Source organism: Lytechinus variegatus, chromosome 6 (assembly GCF_018143015.1).
Source record: "Lytechinus variegatus isolate NC3 chromosome 6, Lvar_3.0, whole genome shotgun sequence".
NCBI classification, from domain to species: Eukaryota; Metazoa; Echinodermata; class Echinoidea; order Temnopleuroida; family Toxopneustidae; genus Lytechinus; species Lytechinus variegatus.
Window position 1 is genome coordinate 38,889,854 of NC_054745.1, and position 25,345 is coordinate 38,915,198.

Sequence of the window (25,345 nt, forward strand, 5' to 3'; positions counted from 1 at the left end):
AGAATGAAATCCTGGAAATCACTTAAAAACAAGGTATCTTTAACAGAAGTCAGAGCCATGTCTTTTACGCGGGAATCCAGCAAGCAGCCAGGCTTTTATATCATTTGTTGCATTGCCAATGGGAGGATCTCCATAGTACATTAGCGATCGCAATATTAAAATGCTCCTAACTTTATCATTTTTAGTCCGACTTTTCTTAAATTTTCTTTGATCTTATTTTTTGAATTTTCTCTTTCCACACAAGCCCACTTGTTTCAAGGGTTTCATCCCCCTTTAATCTCCGACACACATAAAACTCGCCTATTACCGTTGTATAATTTCAACTGAATTTTTTTCTTTTTTCACAAGATCATGTTTTTTTATGAGAGAATATGTAACACATGTTTTACAATATCACGGTTCAATCATTATTTTGTCTCATGTAGGATGAGCAAAAAGAGATGTATTGGGGTACATTATCAGTAAACAAAGAAGAAAGTGGAGGAGCCTTGGTATAGTGGTTCTGACTCTCGCCTTGTAAACAGAGGGTCGTGTGTTCGAATCCCACGGCGGTCTGGCGTCCTTTGGCAAGGCGTTAATCCACACTTTGCCACTCTCGACCCAGGTGCTAAATCCGGCCGGGGTACCCAGTAGGATGTGAAAGTCATTGCACCTTGTCCAGTACTGTGTTCGCCTCACCGGCGACTGACTGGAATACTCCTCAGGGAGTGGAGGATGTGCACCATTGTGTGCGGGAATGACCGATTGAATCCGATGACCGGGGTAATAATATATCTGTGAAGCGCTTAGACACGTCGTTCCGATGTATTAAGCGCTATATAAAAAGCGGATTATTGTTATCAAGAAAGTTGTTCATGACGACACACGTCTGCATTTTCAATGGGAAGATCTCCATAGCATTAGTGTTCTCGATATTCAAAAGCTCATAGCTCTATCATTGTTAGTCCCATCATTTGGAAATAATATTCTTTGATTTTTGTGTTTTCACAAAAACTAACTTGTTCCCAGAGTTTGATCCTCCTTAAAGGACCAGTCCACCCCAATTCCCCAAACAAAAAGTTGATTTTAATAAAAGGAGAAAAATCTGACGAGCATACCACCGAAAATTATATCAAAATCGGATGTAAATGCCATCTTAATTTTTCGCTTAATTTCACAAAACAGTTATATGCACATCCTTGTTGGTATGCAAATGAGGGGACTGATGACATCACTCACATACTATTTATTTTGTATTTTATTATATGAAATATAAAAAAAGTCTGATTTTCCTTTCATTGTCATGTGAAATAGAATTGTATTCCTCCCTTGAACATGTAGAATTACCATCATTTTAACAGTTTACAGCTAAGCCAAGTTGGTCCTCATGGTCAAAACTGTAATATTTGAAATATTGTATAATATAAACAATAAAAAACAAAAGAAAAAGTGAGAGACATCATCGACTCTCTCATTTGCATATCACTAAATTGTGCATATAACTGTTTTGTAAAAAAATAACCAAAATATTAAAATGTAACTTTCTTATTCTACATCCAATTTTGATGAAATTTTCAGCATTATGCTTGTTTGATTTTTCTCTATCGATTCAAATCAACAATTTCTGGCGGTGGACTTGACCTTTAGAGAAGATTTACTTCTTTAAATGTAATTCTGCTTAAGTCAAAGCTCTTGGGACAAAAGAAAACTATTCAACTAAGATGAAATTTTGACTAAGAAGAGGTATATAACTCGTGTTTTGATTAATCTGGGCCCCATCTTACAAAGAGTTACGATTGATTCAATCAATCTCAACTGTATGGAAATCCATCCACACCATAATTGTTTTCAACAAGAAATTTGCACAATCTCCTAACTAAACGAAGAGAATCAAACTGAATCTTCAAAGAACGATGATGACTGTACATGTATGAATATTCATTACATCTAGAAAATCTTTTGAACAAATTTGCATTTTAGATGTTGACATTGCCTGCAATCCATAGTTACGGTTGATCGGATCAATTGGAACTCTTTGTCAGACAGGGCTGTGGTCTACGATTGCTTTGACTTTCATGCGATTTATTCGACTTATTATTATTTGTTTGGCGTCACCTGTGCCTGGGAGGCGAAAAGCGAACTAAATCACTATGACCCGCAGGTCTCTCCTCCCGATATAACTGATTGGGGGGAATGCAGGTGGACCACTACACCGGGGTTTCCCCCCTACTCTTATACGAATAGTGCAGTGGGTTCTTAACGTGCAAAGGTGGTGATTCTCCTCTACACGGGGCCTCCATTTAACGTCCTATCCGAGGGACATACTGTATGGAAGAACCACTTAGGCAGAGTTATCTGCATATTTTTTAGATTGTGAAAAGTATTTTAAAATGGGCTCAGATCAGGATCAACAATCCATTTGACAAGCTGAAAAAAATGATACCAATTTCCTCTCCTTTTATTTTCGAAATGAAAACACTTTATTTTCAAGGCTAAGGTATCAAAACCCAATGATATACATGTACAAACAGTATCTGTTTTCCAGCAACAGTAATAATAGGCCCTACATTTTTTGTATGTACATTATTTACATAACACACGACATCCATACATGTTCACCATAATTCTAAAAAGCAAACATTCTACAGTAAAGAACATATCTGTAAGTGGTTTAAAGCAATAAGGAGCACTATAGGATTAAAAAAAATACATCTTACAGTTGTTGGACTTATGGGCATTTCAGCATGGATCGGTTTAACATTTTGGCGTTTTATATCCCAATCATATGTAAAATGATTTGTGTAACTCTCAAGAATAGCTTTATTAAACACCCCCCAGCTTTTTCCAAGACAAAAATGGTATTATACAGAGCTGCCAACCTGAACACGAACATTTGAGTATTTTAAATGCTGAAAATCAGTATTTTGGTGAGGAAATTAGTATTTTCAAAGAAATACCATAGCACAACACATAAGACTGAAACTTCAGAAATCAGTATTTTGCACGAAACCATCAGTATTCTTCTCATTTTTCAGTACTAAATACTGAAAATCAGTACTGGTTGGCAGCTCTGGGTATACCCAAGACGACACTGTCAAATAATAATAATAAAATTAAATTTTATTCATAAAGTGCTTCATACATGGACCCGTATTCTAAACTCAGGTTTAAATTAAACCTTGATTTACAGTTGTGGTTTAACTATGGAGAGCCAATTGGAGCACAAATCCCTAACAGTACACATTCAATGTATTAACTCATATGACAGCCAATTTGTTCATAATTGTCTGGGAATGATAACTGAAGTATTTTTCTTCATTATGAAAGCAAAAAGGAAACAAAATAGTAAACATACAAAATATTCAATATAAACAGAATTTTTGAACTTTTGGCTCCCCATAATTTTAGCAGAGTTAGACCATGGTCTAAGTTAAACCTGACTTCAGAATACAGGCCATGGTGTTTATAAGCACTTTACAAAAATCATTATTTAACACACATTATAGATATAATAGGACATTTAACAAAGAAGAAAAGGAATGTAATGTGTGAAGTATTATCATATTACAAATTACAAATTAGGTAAACAAGCCTACTAAAGTTGTGAATACAAGAGCGAAATATTACAAAAAAAATGATTATATCACTACATGTGTCTTGTCCTATACACATGCAGTTAAATGAAATCAGATTCTTTTTTTTGTTTTGTAAATCAATTCCCCTTAACTTGACTGTTAACATTGTGTAGCAAACCATGCTTCACAGTGGCATAAAAGTAGATAGATTCGAAAGAGGTAATTTTCTATTCGTGATTGGCAGTGAACTGTGTGAAATCAAATATTTTGATATTGACATGGATACATTTCATACTCTTTTAACGTAATTTCACACATATCTTTATACTATTCTGAAACCTAATATATAGCAATTTACAAGGAACAAATAACACAGGGCTGGGAGGGGGGGGGTTGCCCCCAAAATGCTTAAAAGAGGCTTGGTAAATCCCCATTCATCGCAGTGCTAAAGCTTACTAATGTTGCAGACTCAAGTAGTAAGTTGTGAAAAGTAGCCTCCAAAAATTAGAAAATAGTTTTTGGCCTGTAAGTTACCAAATTAGAAAACTGCAATCAAACATTTCAAACTAGCTTCAAATACAAAAGTATCAATAGATACTAATAGGTTGTACCATGGAATGACTACGGACGGAATATCGAATATAAACAGCAAATAATGAGAAGGCTAATAGCACCATCTTGCCTACTGATAACATTACAAAATTATTATTTTTTTAAACAAGATATTAATTTGTAATATCAAGAAAGAGGATCAAATAATAAAACAGCATGTCATACATGTGCGGACATCAGCATACGTAACTTCTCGCTATCGACAATAACCCTAAAAATCTTGGATGCAGTACATGGCCTGAATTTGATTTATATTTAAAACACAGATATTGTCCTTGTTCAGTGTGACTCAACAACTTCCGGTCTACTTGTGCCGATGCTAGCGTTAGTCTCTTGAAGTCCTTGAAGATAAACACCAGTTTTGGTAACGATCTCAAAATGAGTTTGAACAGAATCCAATCAAATTACCACCCAAGTGTTTGTATGCATGAATGAAAAATATATTTGCCAAGTGGCTCGGAAGAAAATGTGTAATCGCTGGGACATGAGCAAAATAAGCACAGAATTCCATCAAATGTTGGGTATGTTTCCGAGCAATATTAATCAGGGTTCCCACAGAAATTTGAAATCACAATTCCATGACTAAATTGCTGCTTTCCATGACTTCCCGTGATGTCCTGGGAGTTATGTAGAATTTGGGATGTCACAAAACTAAGAAAAATGGAAATCATGAACACAAATTATAACAGCAGAGTATGATTGGAGTATGAGAGTTGCGAGACACAACTAACTGGAAAGCTGCCATAGCCAAGAGGTAAATGCAATAAACCAGTTCGTAGTTACTTCGTGGGCAATTTTGGTCAAATGACCTTTCATTTCTTTCATTATGATAGGCAGATTTCAAAGTAAGATATTAGGTAAGCTTGCCTTATATAGCAGGATGAAGACATTGAATAGACCAGGTGACTAGAATAGCACACCAATGAACACTTAATGAAGGTATTTGTTGCATTCCTACTTTGAATGCATATCTTAGCATGTTGCACAATGTACTTGACAAACTGTGAAATACCACTCGTTCGTGGAAGCATTGTTGTTTTTTTGTGAATGTAAATGAAAACGACAATTCAAAAGAATATATGAATAATCAAGACATCAAAGTTGGTGCTTATCTCATTAGATTATCTCATTAGATTTTAAAGCACCATGTCACTTTAGTACAAATGAACTTCTTCTGATCGTGCGTAGAATCTTTTGATCATGCGCAGAAAGGAACTACGAACTGGCTTATTCCATGACTTTTCACAAATTTTCCCTAATTCCCTGACTTTCCATGACCACAATTTTTTCCAGGATTTTCCATGACTGTTGGAACCATGTTAATACACTGTATCACATACGCTTTCCTAGCTAACGCAGGTTCATCAGGATCATCGGGATTATTGGGTTTCAGCTACAATTTCATGATCTCACAAAGATAATTTTATTTCAATGTACCAGATCTAGATGATGATATTTTGGAAATAAACCTTGATTTTAAAGACTTTCTCATGAAATATTTGTTTGCTGCAACTGCTGTCTTTTACCTTGAATCACTTCATATATTTAGAGGAGTCATCATCATATAACTTACGGTTAGGTGTTAGTTTTTATCCCTCTTGCTGCATGCTATTCTCACCTTCAGCTACAGGAAACTGCTTGGTCACATGATTAAACGGCATTGGTGTCGATTTGTGTTGTGAATCTATTGTTCAAGGTGGGATGATCTATTGTTTCATCCCTGAACAGTATGACATCACCGATCAACACCAGTTGTTCATTGTTGTTCCCTGGTATGTAGTTCCTAGAGCCCTCATTCAAGTTCCATTTTAAGAATGTCTGTTAACATCAGTCCTGTCACCTGCCAATTGCCAAATCTTCTGACCCTTTTAAGGATTTCAAGAGTCTAAAGGTCCCACTCCCTGGAATTGAGCTCCTACAGCCTTCATGAGTTCCATTATAAGAATGTCTGCTATCATTGGTCCTGCCTCATCTGCCAATTGCCAAATCTTGTGACCCTTTTAAAGATCTCAAGACTCAACTTTAGGTCCCATGCCTTAGTATTTAGCTCCTAGAGGCCTCATAAGTTCCATTTTTCGAATGTCTGTTAATACCAGTCATGTCATCTGCCAATTGCCAAATCTTCTGACCCTTTAAAGGATTTCAAGACTCTTAAGGTGCCATTCCCTGGTATCTAGCTCCAGAGTCCTCATAAGTTCCATTTTAAGAACGTCTGCTATCATTGGTCCTGCCTCATCTGCAATTTGTCAAATCTTGTCACCCTTTTAAGGATGTCAAGACTGTTCTTAAGGTCCCATGCCTTGGTATTTAGCTCTCAGAGTCCTCATAAGTTCACTATTGAGACTACCGGTCTCCTCCCTGCCAAGCGTTGATCCTGCGTTAGCTGCTAATTCCCAAATCTTCTGTTCAATCTCCTTTTGCCTTTCTGCATTTTAGCAAAAACAAGATCAAAGCAAAGAATGACTCTTTTCATTTAAGTGAATTTGTTATAACATAGCAGGGGTGGTGGATATGGGGGGCTGGGGGCTTCAGCTCCCCACCTTTTACCAAACAGTGTACAAAAACGTCAAAAATTACCATCTGATGGTGATTTCTTTTGCATGGTCACTCCCCCCCACCTTCAAGAAGGTTCCCCCGCCCCTGTATTGCAATATTTTATCTTGAAGCTGTTTTTGATGTTGTACTGTATTCAACAAAATGTCGATGAGGAAGGGGAGGACAGGGACGTTTACTCCACCACAAAAATGTGTAGAAGCACATCATTATCAACAAATGAGTAAAAAAGAGAAAACAATAAATAAGCCATATGACATAGAGAAAGATTAGACAGAGTGCCATGTGGGTCAGAGTTCCCCAAAGGGAAGTTCTTCCTCGTTGCCCATGTTTGAAAGCGATTGGAAAGAGTTTCTTTGTATGCTTGTATTCGTGAACCTATGAAATCATCTCAAATCTTGAAGTAGATCTATATGAACAAATGTGTGTTCATAAAATACAAAAATGTTTGGTGAGTTATACTAACCTTGTTCAGATGTTAGATACTCATTGTCTTTGCTCTCATTGATCAGTTCACTTTCCTCGTCAACCTCCTCCCCAGCAATATTTGTCACACCAACGTTTCCACCTGCTGCCTCAACCTCCGACACCAGCGAGCCCGTGACTGCATCACTATGAGGCCCAACCTCTTCAACCAGGCATTTAGTTCGTCCACCTTCAGGGGATAAGGCAACCTCTGCCCCAGGTGGGCCATTGGTTGCACTGAATTGTTCTTTCAGCTGCCAGCTTCTTGGCAACCTTGTCTCCATGTTGCTGTACTCTGCCTTGAGTTGGTCAAAGCTTTTCGCCTCCTGTGAGTGAATAAGGAGTGAATATTTTCTGATTTAATTGATAATTGACTTAAACAAATATAGACATGACTTTTGATGTGCCAAATCCACTCTACTCAAAGTGCATTAAAAGAAAGGAGAGAATGTACAATATTTTCAGGAGAATATACATCTTATCCAAAAATCTCAAAATCAATTTTGATTTTGAGATTTTTGGATAAGACGTACAAGTCCTAGTCTATTCTTAATTAGATTTCTATGCAGTATTTCACAGTTTGCCAAATGCATTGTGCAACATGCTGTAATATGCATTCAAAGTAGAAATGCAACAAATGCCTTTATAGAGTTTTCGTTGATGTACTATTCTAATCACCTGCTCTATACAATTTCTCCATCCTGCTAAGTAAGGCATGCATACGTAATATCTTGCTTTAAAATCTCCCAATCACAATGAAAGGAATGAAAGGTCTTTTGACCAAAATTGTCCATGATGTAACTATGAACTGGTCTATTAATCACTTTTGTGTTACAGGACCTACATCAATCTACTTACCTTATTAGCAGAGTTTTCAGACAATGAGATATCTTCTATCAGACTCGTTGGGGACACCATACCATCCCCTCTCCCAGATTGCCGGCTAACTTCACTCTCTACTGGACCGACCTCTTCGATTAGAACTCGGCCTGATGTGGAGGGCTTGTTGACATCCGTTGCTATGGAGACTACCGGCTTGGTAGGTGTGATATCTTCAATGAGTGGTTTCTATAGAAAAGAGAAAGATGCAAATGAAGAATAAAAAATATAATAATAATAACTGGATTTATATTTTTTTCCCCAGAGGATACAAAGAGCTGTAAATGGCATAAGTTCAGGTTTATAGTTTATGCAGTTGTGTTTTAAGATGTTTTTTGAAGAGGTCGAGAGGAGAGATGTTTCAGAGAGATGTTTGAAGATTGTTCCAAAGATGGTGGCAAGGGACTGAAAATAATTGATGCCAGCTTGTTTTCTAGATTTAGAAATACCATCTAATATCATGAGAACTAAAGCTTTAGGAGCAATCATGAACCTCACTTTATTTTTCCATAATCTGGACTATAATACTGCTTTTACCTGGGTGAATATATGACTTATTGGTTGACTTTAGACAAATTTTCCTGTATTTGAATCATTGGAATAACTTTTCTACAGCTATATTCAAAGAGCAAGTTTGATACTCATTCCCGCACCTACCTCACACAATAAGGTGATTTATTTTCAATTGGTCTAATGCCAATTTATCCAATTACCCACTCGCCCCCTATCATTTGGTCTACCAGCAGTTTGTCCACAATCCCAAAACTACCATTTCGTCCAATATTTTGTCTAATAACCACTTGGTCCAATAGCCATTTTTTTCCATGTACCATTTGGTCTAATTGGACTAAGTATTAATTAGGCAAAATTAATGAAAATAAAATTGGGTATTCAACCAACTGGTTATGAGACTAAATGATCATAGACGAAATGTTGATTAGGCGAAGTACTGATTGGACCAAATGGTTATTGGACCAAACGGATTTTAGATGAAATGCTGATGGACGGACTGACATTGGACTACATGAAGGTGGACTATGTGATACGTGGACGAATTGGCAAATTACCAGTGAGGTAATCTATATTGGGTATCTTGCCATCTGTATATAGTAACATATTCTCGGATTTTTACTTTTTATTTACTTTTTTTCTGTATCTCATGTCTTGTTGATGTTTTTCATAAAATTTATTTTTTTTATGCTGATCAGGCTACCCTGTTTAAATATTTGAGAATGAATAAATACATACATACATTACATACATACATACATACATACATACATACATACATACATACATACATACATACATACATACATACATACATACATACATAGACAAATAAATAAATAATAACGCGATTAATTAATTAATAAATAAACAAATTAATAAATAAATAAATCAGGTTTCACAAAATGTAGAATGTCTTATTTTTAGATAACGTTATCACTTACATTCTGAGACTGCCTGGCCCACGTTATCTCATCTTCATCAATGTCTTCTAAATCTGGAAGATCCTAGTGAAATACAAGAGAGAAAGAGAATCTTTATGAAAGTTTGAAAGAAATTGAATAAAAACAACAAAAGTTATGGCTTTATTAATAATGAGACAAGTGAGACTATGCACGTCTGAGAAATAGAGAGGGTAGAGTATGAAAGAAATTGATAAAGAATACAAAAAGTTATGGCTGGTTATGAAATGAGATCTCTACGACCATGCAAGATTCAAATTGGCAACTGAGAAGCTGTGAAAAGTTGTATTGTCAGCTTTGCCATGTACTTTTTAATTTCATGTACAGGAATTCACTTAAAGTGCATTCCATTGGCCTCGGGCAGAAATCAAACATACAATAAATAATAAAATATTATAAAGGTGGCATTCATATAAAAGGACAGATGTACATTTTACTCCATCTAAGCACATATTACCCTGGTTAAACACCCTAAACTGTTAAACCTAAACTAAATATCATAAGCTTTCAAACTTACACCTAAACTATATAACCATACACCCTCAACTTTAAATTTTACACCCTATACTCTCAAACTTACACCCCTAAACTTTCTGCCATACACTTTCAAACTTTATACCCTAAACTTAAAAACCTTACATCTTCAATATTCAAACCTTACACCCTACACTTAAAAAAAATTACATCCTAATCTTGTAAACCGTGTACCCTAGACTTGGACATTTTTTTAAACACGCGCCAGATAAGCGCTAAATTAAGTGTACTTTATAGAGGAAATCTGCATTAACCATGGACTCAACCGTGGGTTTTCAAAACCACCCTTGTGAATTCGAGCCTAAATGTTCAAACTTTATACTCTAAACTTAAAAACTCTAACACACCACCACATCTTCTCCAAATGTATAACTTACGTCAATATTAATCTTTCCATCATCGATATCCTCTGACGATGTTTGTTGATCAGACCATGCTGTACGAGGGCTTGTGACAGAATCTAAAAACCAAGAAAACAGATTTTTCAAAATGCTGAATATCAAATAAGCCAGTGATATTGCCGTTTCTATCAAATTTGAAAATGCAGCTTCTATGCCGTTTCTATCAAATTTGAAAATGCAGTTTTATTCCTTTAAATCTTACACGATGGAGTCATTCTGAGGGGATAACATTTATGATTGTTTCTTTGATACCTATGTTTAAATCTTTATCTTTCCTCAATGCAATATAGATATCTCTAATTTTCCTGCAGATAAATCTTAGCATTTGTACTGCTTCAGAGGTAAAAATATGATGAAAGCTAATTATCATGCTTGTGGAATGTAATTGCATGCATGTTTAATGTGCAGAGCTGTAACCTTCACATCTGAAGGGTTGAATGTTTCATGGCGTACAACTGATACCATAATAAGTGGATTGTTCCTGAGAGTCTCCCTGCATTATGCAAGAAAACAGCAGTGATGACTCTGAAAACAACTCCATGTGAGATAAATAATTATCATCAAGAGGAGAAGATAAAAAAAACTCATTCATTTGATATTAAACTCCTAAATCCATTGACCTTGATTGTAAAGAAACTTATATTTCATTTTAATTTCATTTGTGATATCCAATAACCATCTCATAACAAATTTATCTTATGTGAGTAACATATTATTTTATCAATAACATACACAAAACCAATTCCTATCAAACTGAACTGAAATTACCTTCACACGGTCATCTAAAATCACACCCATATATTTTATGATACCTTATAAAGCTATCATATCCATGTTCCACAAGATACTGACAGAAAATTTTAAAAAATCCTGAAATTTTGTTAATTCTTTTCATGTTGACATAAGTTTATTGACCCCTATAACTGACCTATGAATTCACCTAGTGATATAAAATAACATTCATCCATCTGCTGACACTCGATTGCCATCATATGTTGTTTTTTATGAAATATTCATGTGTATATCTAGCATCAGATCCTACAAAGCATTTCATAGGCCCAATTGTCTGGGGATAATAGTGGCTCCACAATGCTTGTGCATGGGCCCATTCACTTCTTCAGTTTGTCGTAGTTGATGCTAGATGTGCTATTGATATGAGTATACATGTACACTTATTATTTTGAAAATTCAAAATCTTCACATTGGTTAAGATTTTGATATTTCAAGATCTTCACATGGTTAAATTTTATTGACCCTTAACAACCTCTGACCTTAATCATGTGACCTGGGACTCATACAAGTGGAATGCCTCTGGCGGTCTCACCTGCATCACCCGATTCAATATAGCAGCAGTGTTGACTTTGAAAACTACTATAACTCGCACAGGATGTTCAGTGATACTTGGTTACTCTTATGCCCACGTTTTATGAACTAGACCAATATGATGGCAATTCAACAAATGCCACCTACGTGGCCAAAGTTCATTGACCTTACATGACCTTTGACCTTGATCATGTGACCTGAAACTTGCACAGGATGTTCAGCGATACTTGATTACTCTTATGTCCAAGTTTAATGAGTCAGATCCATAAACTTTCAAAGTTATGATGGTAATTTAACAGAGAAAAAAAATGAGTCAAGTCCCATGTATTTATTTTCACGTTATATCTTACCAGGTTTCTGCTGATTCTCTGGTTTTTCTACATTGAAAGTAAAGAGATCTTCATCTTCAGGGGGATGGTGAATAAAGGTCTCAGGGTCTGGAATGTCTCTCTTAAAATCCGGACCATGCTGTCGAAAAAAGAAGATGGAAATAAGTGTTAAGGCTTCTCTGGTGAAGTGTTATAGACTTGTTCAAATGGAAAATTGTCAATTTATCTACACCTGCTTTGTCTAGTATTTGTGAAGCATTGATAGATTCTAAACATTTAGTGTTATAAATTCCATGTTATCATTACTATACTACTATTATTATTACTATTGTTATTATCATCATTATTATTATCAACATTGTTATTATCATTATTATTATTATTATTATTATCATTAACATTATTATAATTATTATCACTATTATCAATATTGTCATTATTATTATATTAACCTGCTTTATCTAGTGCTTGTGAAGCATTGAGAGGTCATGAATATTTCGATCTATATACTGTGTAATTCCATATTATCATTGTTAGTACTATTGTTTTATTATCATCATTGTTGAAATCATGATTTTCATTATCAATATCATTATCATTATTTCCTATTTTGTCTCATCCTTGTCAAATCCTACTTCATCTACAGTTCAGTCTGTCTACGCTCTACTAGATTCCACACATCGACACCCATTGATGAATTGCTATTAAAGGGGTACTCTGGGCTGAAAATATTTATATGTAAGGCTGTGTTTATGCTTCCACTTTTGAGGCCAGAATCAGCATTTCCAAACGTGGTTAGTCGAAAACACGGTTGCGTCCATGCTTACTTTCATTTAAACGCTGTTTCAAAACGCCGATCGTAAACTCACAAAAAGGTGCATTTGTAAACGTCGTTTGACCAGAATCAGGCTTTCTGGGGAAGTATAAACAGAACCATGATCGTAAATGTGTGTTTAAATGACGTCATTTGGTACATGCTTCCGGTGAGATTAAAATCCGCGGGCAAATACAGTCGTATTGCTCCATGTTATCTCCACGTAATAACAACATTCGGAAAAAAAACTTTCGAAAAAAGGCGCGCCCAATTTGACCTCGCTTTACGATGCGAAGCCAGCTGGATATCATGATTTGCTCTGAAAAGTTAAGCATAAACAGCACTCCCAGAACCACGTTTACGATCGGCGTTTTGAATCGACGTTTGAAATCGCTGATTCTGTCCTCGCAACGGAAGCATAAACACACCCTAAATAAATAGAGTAAAATTAACAAAGCAAAATGCTGAAAGTTTCATGACAAATGACAAAGTTATTGAATTTTAAAGTTTAGCAATATTTTGTGAAAATAGTTTTATACACGTCATCATGAATATTCATTAGGTGGGCTGATGATGTCACGACCCCTCTTTCCTTTTTCTTATGTTATTACATGATATCATAATTGTTTCATTTTTTTCATATATGTGTGAACAATATGTCTCCTTTACAATGGAATAAGTTGCAGCAATGAATATCTAATTCATTAAATCAGTTGTCAATCCAATTTTTTTTCAGTTTTTGGTAGAAAAAAATTGAATAAACCTTATATCATGTAATAAAAATACAAAAGAACAAGTGGGGATATGACATAATCAATTTGCTCATTGAATATTTATGAATACAAACCTAAAACTATTTCACCGGAATAATGCAAATCTTTAAAATGCCATTACTTTATTATTCATTGTCCGATTTTGATCAAATTTTCAGTGTTTTGTTTGTCTGATATTTCTTTACCCGTCTGAATCATTTAATTTTGAGCCCGGAGCAGTCCTTTAAAGTTTTATGATATGTGGGGCCCTGGCTTACCACGAAAAAAGCGATCCTTGGCCCCATCTTAATAAGAGTTGCGATTGATCCAATCAACAACAACTATGGAAAGCCAGCAAACTCAACATCTAAACAGCAAGATTGTTCAAAATACTAGATATGATGTATATTCATACACTTTTATTGAAAGTTTAGTGTGCTTCTCGTTGTTTTCAAAAGACATGGTGCAAAGTCCCTGTAGAAAAAAATATGACATTGATGGATTTGCATAGAGTTGGGGTTGATCAGATCAAAGGTCCTTGTCTTTTATCATACCTGATGGCCTCCTCTGTTGAACAATTCAAGAAGGCCATTAAATCCCATCTATTCTGCTAAGTGGACAATTAATTGCAAGGACTAGACTGATCATTCCGAGGTGTAGAACAGTTATTTTAGTGGCCAAAACAAATATGGAGTAGTGTGTGTGCAGTGCTTTGTAACCGAAAGGAAAAGGCGCTATATCAAATGACTTTTGGATTGGATTGGATACCTCTTCTAGTTCTTTGGCTTCTCTTTCCTTCCTCTTCTCTTCATTTCTTCTCCTGATTGCAGCAAGGGCTAGAAAATAAAAATTAAAAATCTTTAATTTCACATTCATACTGTATAAAGCTATATATTGGAGATGATACTTGATCTGTAAAGAAACTCCAAGAAATGTACTCACACACATTACAAAGGTTGAAGGGGTGGAAATTGATGAAAATCTAATTCACGGAATGACAATGTACGAGGATCTACTGTATAGTTACTTCATTACTACTTGATTTTCAATACGGTTTTTATTCTGTTAAGGATTGCAGCATAATCAGAGATTTCAATATAAGTATCCTTATGATGATTTAGACAGGGTTCGCACAGAAATTTGAAAACAGAATTCCATGACTTTTCCACGACTAAATTGCTGCTTTCCATGACTTCCCGTGACGTCCCGGGAGTCATGTAGAATTTGGGATGTCACAAAACTGGGAAAATGGAAATCATGAACACCAATTATGATAGCTGTGTATGATCACAGGGTATGAGTGTTGCGAGACATGACAAACTGGAAAGCTGCCATAGCCAAGAGGTAAATGCAATTCCATGACTTTTCACAAATTTTCCAAATTCCCTGACTTCCCATGACCACAAGTTTTTCCAGGATTTTCCATAACTGTGGGAACACTTTTTAGATCTTAAAACAGTCAGAAGATCAATGTGTCAATATTCACACCTTTATTTACAATGTTTAATTCCGAAATATAGTTTCTGATAGAATATTTACCTTCTACACTGTCCATGATCTTCTGTCTTTCTTTGTTGATCCAGCGATCTCTCTCAGCTTTCTCAGCCTCCCGACCTCCTTCCCACCTAGCAACAAAATCATCGGGAAATCATTATTAGAAGGGAATTCAACCCAAATAAAATGTTTTTTTTATCGGAAGAAGAAAAATCAGACAAATACATGGGTGAGAGTCTTGGCAAAAGTTGGACAAATTGGAAAATTATTAATTTTCAAAAGTTGTCAAAACTGGTAATCACTATACCAATTGAGACCTCAAATTGGCCACATTGAAAATGTCATCAGTGCATAAACTGAACGTTGTAAAATCATGATCACACTGAAGATAGATATCACAGAAAAGCATATATGTGAATTTTTATTGCATGGAGAAACACCCAATGTCAAAACTGGTTGCCACACTTATTTTGTCATTTTCTCAGCAATTACATAATTTCTTATAGAATCTTTTTGCACATATCTTTTTATCTAAGTGTACACAGATACTTGGGTGGTCATTTTGGTGGATTCTGTATAAACTCATTTTGAAATCATTACCACAACGGGCATTTATCATCACAATTTTTTCCATGTAATAATAATAATAATAATCCGCTTTTTTATAAAGTGCGTAATACGTCAGAACAACGTCTCTAAGCGCTTTACAGATATATTATTACCCTGGTCACTAGATCCTGACATGCTCCCATACAATGTATGCACTTTCTTAACTCCCTTTGGGAGCACTCCAACAAGAGTTCCAAGACTCAATGGCTAGACATACTACATACTTACCAGGCTAAGGTACAGGCTTTCTCTTTAGGAAACACAGGTCTATCATCCAAGTACGTCAGGTTTTTCTACACAGATGAAACCAATGCAAAAAATGTTAATGAATTTGTGGAGCATTGTGGCCCAGTGGATAAGTCTTCTGACGTTGAAACAGAGGGTTGTGGGTTCGAATCCCAGCCATGGCGTAATTTGTGTGTGCTGCACTCGACCCAGGTGAGGTGAATGGGTACCTGCCAGGATAAATTCCTTGAATTCATGAGCACTGAAAGGCAGCTCGAGCTAATGCTGGGGTAATAATATTAACATCACGCCTCGGTATAGAATATTTCTAGATAGATGATGCTATATAAATGCCTATTATAAATTTTTTCTTCTTTTTCCAATTATTATTGTCATTATTATTATGTAAAGAAATTAATAGAAAGCATCAAGATATGAAAATATAATAAGTTGGAAGCCATTTCATCAAATCTCTGTATAGATTCAACCATTGTATATAACGATAGCAAACTTGAGGTTTGTACCTATCAGCAAACTCACAGCTTCAATAGCTCTCTGGCCATTATTTCTAAAAAGCAAACTACTTCGTATTTTTTCTTTATAACTATAACTTAGGAATCTTTATGTATCAGTTAAATGCCAATGATATACCTTCTGTTATTGCCTCCCATTTAAGAAAAAAAAGCAGTGTCCATGGATATCCTACTCAGCAAAGTAATCTGTTTCATCTTCCTCGTGTAAGAACTTCATTTGCCAAAAGGAATATCACTTTTACAGGTCAAATATTCTGGAATGCCCTCCATAATGAAATATTACATTCACCCTCAATATATGTCTTTCGACGAAAGCTGAAACACCATCTTCTCAAGGCCTATACTTAGTACGAACACAGTTGTGTATCTTTTTATTAGTTATAGCCTCATTCCATTTGCTCTACTGGTTTATACCAAATTGATTTTTTTTAATGTCTTATTTTTTCATTGCTCCTTTATCATCGTTGTGCGTGGGTTGTGTTAATCCTTGGAAGATGTCCCTTCCTCTCATTGCTCCCTGATGCCATAAATTTTCCATTTCCCACTCTTAGCATTGATTATTTCCATTCTCCTACAGGCTCGAATTCAATTTGTTGCTTTCTACTCTTATTTCTTCTTACTCATCATTTATGTATTTGTGTATCCCAATTTTTTGTTTACTTTTCGTTTGCTCTTTTATTTATCCCTCTCTTGTCGTATTGATATTTTCACGGGACTCTCACTGCATATTCCTTGGAGCCTTTGTCCAACAAGCTCTGCTTTTACCTTTGGCTCCCCATATCTACACCTCACATTTTCTTTCTCTGTCATTATATTACAACCATTTACAAGAATGCATTATAGTACTTTTTTTCTATTAGTACACTTTTCATATTTTACGATATTCATTTATGCTTTCCTATAATAATTTGTATTGTATAATATTATTGTTTGTCTTGTATAATATAATTGTTTGTACTGAGTTGTTGACATTGTTGAAAATGTGTGTTTGATGGGCTTTCCATTTACAAATGCATGTCATCGTAAACAAAATAAAGCAAAATGTAGGAGAGCCGCTTCATAAAAATGCAATGCCACTCTACAGCAGGTACGTGTTTCATAAAACTTTAAGACGACTAGTGATCCTTTCTTACGCTAAATGGTATACACTAAAATGTTCATTGGCGATGGTTTAGCGCATAAGAAATGATCACCAGTCGTTCTTAACTTACGAACAGCTTTATGAAATGGCCCCCAGGATTCCTGGTGACTTTTTACACATTGCCACCCTGCATCTAAAGAAATAAATAAATCTACTTTAATAAAGTTGTAAATAAAGATATTGCACTTACCACATCGCGAATCAGAGTCTTGCGATAATTCTTGATCTGTTTGATCACTGGATTGTCCATAAGATTCAAAACCCTCTGTAATGTGAAATAAAACATGCACAGATTCTCAAAATTCAAATTCTGTTTCTCATCAAAACTAAAACTTTATCATAATTTCTACTCTTACTGATTAAATTCAATCAATTTCATGTTGTTTGTGATAGGTGAAAAAGGTCGCCAACAAATTTTTTTTGAAAACTCAATCCGAAAAAAAAGTTGAAGAAAAAAAAATTATTTGAATTAAAAAAAGTACAAAGTTGATATATAAAAAATTGTTTTATGTACACAAGGTCCCTAAACAAAACAATTTGATTTGATTTTATTTATTTCTGCATTCAAGATAATATATGCAACAATTCAATAAGGTGATACAATTCAGTTTCACAAAGTAATAAAGCAATATTCATAATAAAGCAATGAAAAATAAATATCGACAAGAAGCAATATTCAATCGAAAGAAAATAACAGTTTAAATGAATACAGGAGACCGCCATCGTGAGCGGTTAAGCTTGAAAATGATGGCGGCCTTGTAAAATGGTACATAAATTTATTTCTTCATTGATCAAGTGGGTGCAATGCAGGTGCAGGTGCGGGTGCAGTAAAGGGCAGTTGAATAATTAACTTGAAGAGGGGGATGCATATAATTCAATGGTTTTTCTTTTGACAGTGGCTTTGAATGAGTATATTGTTGAACATGACTTAATATTGTCTGGAAAGTTGTTCCAAATATCAGGACTTCGAACACTTCAAGGGCCTTTACAGATTTACAACTAAATCCTGATTTTATGCTTACATTTGCATAATCAACTAAAGATAAAATTAATTAATTTGGGAATAATAGGATACAATTTTGTAGATATTGTTTAGATAACTCAACAAACAGCAAAGAGCTTTCGAAAAAGGACCACCTCTTTACATGTAAATCCAGCAAAATACCCCTTATTAAGGTTTATGTGCAAGATGAAAACTTTTGAGCATGTCTCTATTTAGCACCATTTTGAGATTTTGTAATTTACCAAACAGCTTAACACAACTACAGGTACATTCAGTACCATTTTGAGATTGTTTATAGTATCACTCAGCTTTTTACTTTACAATCATGAAAATAAATCATTGTTATCTTACCAGAACTGGCATGGCAGCAAAGACCTCTAAGACCTTGGGATCGTTGATACGATTATGTGAGAGATCCAAAACACTGAGGTTAGGACAACCTTTGAGTTCCATCAAATCTTCAGCCGTTGTCAATCTGTTATGGGTGATCTGAAGTGTGTTCAGCTTTGGTAAGCAGGCTGGATAGGAAAAGAGAAAGAATGTTTATGAGAGAGATCCATAATGCTAACAGATCAGGTGGGTGTTTCATAAAACTGTTCGTAAGTTAAGAGCGACTTTAAGAACGACTGGTGATCCTTTCTTGTGGTAAATGGTATATACATTGGCGATGGTTAAGCGCGTAAGAAAGGTTCACCAGTCGTTCTTAAAGTCGCTCTTATCTTACGAACAGCATTATGAAACAGCCCCCAGGGGCCCGTTTTCCAAAGAGTTGCGATTGATCCAATCAATTGCAACTATGGAAAGCCAGCAAAGTCAAAATATAAAATGCATGTTTGCTCAAATAAATTCGAGATATGAATGAATATCCATAAATTCATTGACAACTTGGTGTGTTCTCCTTTGCTTACAAAGGACATTTTGCAAATTTCCTGTAGAAAAGATTATGACACTGATGGATTTCCATAGTTACGATTGATTGCATCAATTGTTACTCTTTGTAAGACGGGGCCCAGATTGATCTGTAGGCCATGATGTCAAGGGTAAAAGAAAAGAGAAAATGAGAGAATGGTTATGAGATCCACAATTTTAAGATTTGGAGAGCCTTTGAGTTCCATCAAATCTTCAGCTATTGTCAACCTGTTCTACATGATCTGAAGTGTGCTAAACTCTGGAAGCAAGTTGGGGAGGGAGAAAGAAAAAAAAAAGGTTTTGAGAGATCCACAATTTTAAGGTTTGGAGACCCTTGGAATTCCATCAAATCGTCAGCTGTTTGTAATCTGTTATGTGTGATATAGAGTGTATCAAGCTTTGGTACGCACGCTGGAAAGGAAAAGAGAAAGAGAGATCCACAGTTTTGGAGAGCCTTGGAGTTCCATCAGATTTTCAACCGTTAACAAACTGTAACGCATGATCCGAGTCCCTTTTCATAAAGATTTGTTATAGTAAAATATAATACACAATTTCTATTACAAATTTACCATCAGCCAATCAAGCAGAAGGATTTCAGTAGCTTTTATCTGTTATTGCAAATTTGTTATCATAACAAGTTTTAGGAAACAGATCCGCCGAGTGTTTACAGTTGAGGTAAGCAAGTTGGAGAGGACAAAATAAAGAATGATTATAAAAAAAAGAGATCCATAACACTAAAGTTTGGATAGCTTTTCAGTTCTACCAACACTTTGACAGTTATCAATCTTTTATAGAGTATAATACTCCAATATGTTGAGGGTGATCAATTTTGACATATTACATGTACATATCATCTCTAAATGTACTTTTTTAATCACGATAAAAATATCCGAATATTCATTTTGAGTGACTGATTACAGATTTTTTCATAAGGGCTATCTGGAACGAAGAGAATCTATGACAATAAAATCTTTGTCAAGGGTCGGTGAATTGGAACTGTGCCTTTGGATAACAACAGATTTGCAATTTTTCGTAAGCTCCGGAATGTCGGATGAAAGTGCTGGTCCGATTCAACAATTTTCAATGAAGGCCTCTCAGGTTTCAAATAATTTGCTTGATGCAAGGGTTGATTCTGCATCGCAGTGCGAAAGCTTCCAATTGTTGGTTATGGGACAGGCAGATCACTTATACCGTGTTTACACATTGACTCGGCTCGCATGTTGAATCCGTGAGCCGGGTTGAACACTGCGAAGAAGGGATCAGAGATCGCGTTGATACGTACATATAAAAAGGCGAGTTCAACACGGCCCACGGATCTCGAACGGAAGAAAAATTATGACGTCGCAAATCAAACGCGGGAAATTCACCACCGGAATCGAATCTTGTCTGTGTTTTTTGCGAACAACAATGCCAAAAGTGAAAGCGCGCGCAGTCACCTAGGTCAAGAGAGTTCGACACGGCTTTCTGTTTACACACGAAAAAATTGCCGAGTCTGACTCTGGTCGCGGGTTGAAACCTTCGATTTTGTAGGATCGATAAAGCCGTGTTCGACACGGCTCGCGGATAACTCTGATTGCGTTCACAAACATGAAATTGCCTGGTTGAGCACGGCTCTCGTGTTCAACTCCCGAGCCGAGTCAATGTGTAAACACGGTATTACTGACAGACAATGAAACAGCTGTTGATGGTAATGTCCACAAATGTGAAACATTCTCAGCCGTACTCACGGATATTCTCTCTCTATCCTTGTGATATGATTATGGCAAACATTATCATTATTTGTATGGTGTCACCTGTGCCTGGGAGGCGAAAAGCAAAGTAAGTTAATCACTGAGCCAAAGTTCTCTCCTCCTGATATAACGTATTGGGGGAGTGCAGGTGGACCACTATATACCAGGGTTTCCCCTAATCTTATACAAATTGAGTGTAACAAGGTTCTGCATGTTCTGTAAATTGTCCATATTGCTGATGCAATTTTATTTTCAAACCTACATGGTGTACTCATCGATATTCTCTATCCTTGTGGAGCGTTTATGGCAGACATTCCCGGCCCCGGCCATGGAGGATTAATCCATTGTTCCAAGGAGTGTAGAGAAATGTCAGAGTACCCTCACTCGGTGGTTTCAAACCGCCTCGATCACAAGAATCCCCGTTAAATTACAAGAACTTATTTAGGCTAAAATATACCCATTAATTACTTCTGCATTCACACCGCCCTGAAACATACCCTTTGGGATAAGTTCCTGAAGTTACCAGCATGCGCAGTATGGTCTAATAAGCAGGCAAGGCGCGAGATTCAAAATCACTAGCCCAGCAGCCCCCCACGGCGCCGCGCCCAACGACACGCTGGGCTAAAAGTTCCCGTAATTTGCTTTCACATCGCCAAAATACCTGCGACCTTGGAAAAATCCCTGCGAAAGTTCTCGTAATTTCGCCAAGTACCTAATATTTAGCAGGTATTTTCTTTCGGGGAAATTACGCATAGTTTGCTTTCACATTACCAAAATACCTGGTATTTTCTGATCGGGGTAAATTTCCCGATCAGAGAATACCTGGAACTGAAGAACTTCGAGGCAGTCTGAAACCACCTACTGACAACTGATACTAATCCTCCATGGCCAGGTTCCTACAAACACTGAATGTATCAAGGTTCTGCATGTTATGTTAGGTGGTTGTCGTTGATCTTGCTAATGATATTCTACTGCAAATATGAAACATTTTCAGCTGTACTCACCGATTGTGATGTGATTATGGCAAATGTTGGGTGTATGTTCTGTAGAATGTCGATCTTTCTGATGATATTCTACTGCAAATATGCAATTTCATTTCCAGCATTACTCACCGATATTCTCTATCCTTGTGATATGGTTATGGCACACATTGAGTGTATCAAGGTTTTGCATGTTCTGTAGGTTGTCGATCCTGGCGATGATGTTCTGCTGCAAGTACAGGCAGCGCAGCTCTCGCTGGTTATCAAGGTTTTCAATCTTGCGGAAGCCGTTGCATTCCAGGTAGAGGGCTTTCAGTCCGGTGTACTTGTCCAGCCCCTCGATGCGGGTGTAGCCTACAAAAAAATAATTTGACGAATCGATCAAGTTTTATTGTTTAACTAGACATACACTGAAGGTGATTGATACCTCTGCCACATCGCAAAGGATTTTCCCTGTATCTTTTGGCATAACATGCCGTTACCATGGCAACACAGTTTTCAAACTTCTTGAAAAAATGTCTTCCACATTATGACTCCGAATTATACGTTAAAAAACTGTCAAAATCTGAAGAAGTATAGTTTGATTGGCAAATATTTTTAAATCTAATTTTGTCCCATGATATAAACTGATACCATAGCATCAAAATTTCTTACACATCTTTACTGCAGGACAGATACAGTATGTATGCCAAATTTAATTGACATCAATCAAAATATGAGGAAGATAAATGCCACTAACGCACTTACGAAGTCTGACATACTATAACTATAGCCCATTTTTAACGTCCAAGTTCCAACGCATTGCTAATGTACCTAAGAAATGGGGGAAGGGTGACATACCTTTATAATGGAGATAAAGTACATCGTTAAGTTCAGGCGTCCTGTACAGGTCATGTTGCTTGCATATATCCTTCAATGCTTTCTCTGTCATTCTTGAAATAAAAACAAAAACAAGTGCAAAATTTCCAAGTTAAAGTTGATCTGGGGCCCGTTGCATAAAACTTTTTACCCGAGAAAACTCAGGTTGTTTTTACCGGAGTTTTTGCCCTGTGTTAAAGTCAATGGCAGAAATCAGACTAACCTTAGTTTTCAGTTTTTACCAGAGCTTTCTCAGGTACAAAGTTTTATGCAACAGGCCCCAGGGGGGTGTAACAAAGAGCTAATTGATTGATCATGGAACTGATTTCCATGATTGATTGAAGTGAATAATCAGTCGTAAAAAGGCCCAATGATTAATCACTAAGCTCTATGATAGGGGGCCCAGGCGTCTTTAACCCTTATACACCGGGGGGGGTATACTGCTCCTCCCCCAACACATTTTGCGATAAAACTGTAAAATGAAATTTTCGACAACACTGCTCACTAACTTTTTACATGTACTGTCAAGTATCCACGCAACTTTTACGCCCAAGGTACGCAGTTACAAAATCAAGAAAAATTATGTGAGTGTATGTCAAACCCCAAATCCCTCAAAAACGTGATTTCATGTTGATATTTCTAAAACTAGAGCTTTTTTTCTGGTGTGACCTCAAAAATATGTAAACTCAAGTTTGACAGCCCAGCCAGGCAGTCAATGTCTGATTGCTAGAATACAGAAAAAATTGCATCAAACTTCAATGACTTCATTCAAATGAATATGTTCATTGGTATTCTCAAGTCCTCTTTAAGTTAGGCACAACTCTGAGTTGAAATTATGGGAAAGTGTCCAATATTTTGCTTACTTTGAAGGTTTGTAAATGTTTATGGTTGTATCTTTTCTATTGCTTTTATGGTGTAAAACATTGTTTGAATTATCCCAGACAATGTCAAATTAACGGATAACATGACCCTGCGCTGTTAACTTCAAACACAATCTTTAGACCAGAGTTCACATTAAAAAAAACAATTTGTTTTGTTATTGGGGTTCCTCATTCTGGAGCATTATGGCCCAGTGGATTAGTCCCCAGACTCTGAAACAGAGGGTCGTGGGTTCGACATGTAGTTTCCTTCAGCACAAAACTGACTCAAAAAGTGCTGCACTCAACCCAGGTGAGGTATAATGGGTAAGAAACTAATTCCTCAAAAAGCTGTGAGCACCAGAATTGGTGGACTAGCCTTGACAGCTGGGGTGATATAGGAGCGCGTAACAGGTGAATATGTGCGCTATTCAAATACTCTTTGTTTCATTGGCGTAAATCTGTAACGACGGGCGTACTATTCAGGAGGGGTGAAACAATAATTCATCCCCTCCTCGAAGGTTAAGTTTGCCGTTTGGATTTACCCCAGTAATATGTTATCATTATTATTCTCAACATTTTATTTTTCTACCTTGGAAATCTGTCATCATCCTCAGGAACCTGAGAGTCTGTTTCCTTCTCGTCTTCCTCCTTCCTGTTTCTTTCCTTCTTGCTTGGCTTATCTTCATCCTAATTGATGAGAGAGAGAGAGAGGGGAGAAAGAGAGGGAGAGAGGGGAGAAAGAGAGGGAGAGAGGGGAAGAGACTACAGTCAAGCTATGAAAAGTACATTGATTCTCAAGCGATAGCTAATTTTTGGACCGCCATGCCAAGGGCAGAAATCTCTCCCCAAAGGTATGAGGGACCAGGGGCTGAAAAATTTGACAACAAAAAAAAGGGTTATCAGCACACCACAAATGTAAGGTAATTTCGACCAAAATAAATTTGACAAGCAAAAAAAAAAAAGGGTATAACCACAAAAAGTTATTTTGGGGGTGAAAAAAACTAAATTCTTTCCATCATAAAAAAGACCAAAAATAGTAGGGGGACACTTGATATTGTGTCCCTCCCCCCCCCTACTATTTTGAGTAGGGGGGACACGTCCCCCCTGGGATTTCTGCCCATGCGCCATGCAGAACAAATCCAACACTGTCAGTAAATGTATCGAAAATGCCCCTCGAATCAGAACGAACAGCCCAGAGGTCTTTGTCAAAAATTGGTGACCCCAATGACCGGGGTCCCGTAACACAAAGGTTAGTGATTAATCGTACGCTTGATTTCCACGAGTGATTGTGCATTGCAGTCAGTGCAATCAATCG

General features: G+C 36.4%; 1 protein-coding gene across 1 annotated transcript in view; it reads right to left on the bottom strand.

Moving 5' to 3' along the window:
- Positions 1 to 5,402: 5,402 nt before the first annotated feature.
- The window catches only part of LOC121417453 (dynein assembly factor 1, axonemal-like), a 34,555-nt gene continuing 14,612 nt past the window's right edge, over positions 5,403 to 25,345 (bottom strand). Inside the window, exons 3-16 of the mRNA XM_041611170.1 lie at positions 24,620 to 24,717; positions 23,153 to 23,244; positions 22,445 to 22,666; positions 19,045 to 19,211; positions 17,881 to 17,955; positions 16,020 to 16,084; positions 15,228 to 15,313; positions 14,457 to 14,524; positions 12,144 to 12,261; positions 10,447 to 10,529; positions 9,518 to 9,580; positions 8,043 to 8,252; positions 7,186 to 7,510; positions 5,403 to 6,591 (exon numbers count right to left, since the gene is read on the bottom strand). Coding sequence (XP_041467104.1) covers positions 6,452 to 6,591; positions 7,186 to 7,510; positions 8,043 to 8,252; positions 9,518 to 9,580; positions 10,447 to 10,529; positions 12,144 to 12,261; positions 14,457 to 14,524; positions 15,228 to 15,313; positions 16,020 to 16,084; positions 17,881 to 17,955; positions 19,045 to 19,211; positions 22,445 to 22,666; positions 23,153 to 23,244; positions 24,620 to 24,717 — 1,812 coding nt within the window. The 3' untranslated portion in view covers positions 5,403 to 6,451. The remainder of the gene's footprint in view (positions 6,592 to 7,185; positions 7,511 to 8,042; positions 8,253 to 9,517; positions 9,581 to 10,446; positions 10,530 to 12,143; positions 12,262 to 14,456; positions 14,525 to 15,227; positions 15,314 to 16,019; positions 16,085 to 17,880; positions 17,956 to 19,044; positions 19,212 to 22,444; positions 22,667 to 23,152; positions 23,245 to 24,619; positions 24,718 to 25,345) is intronic.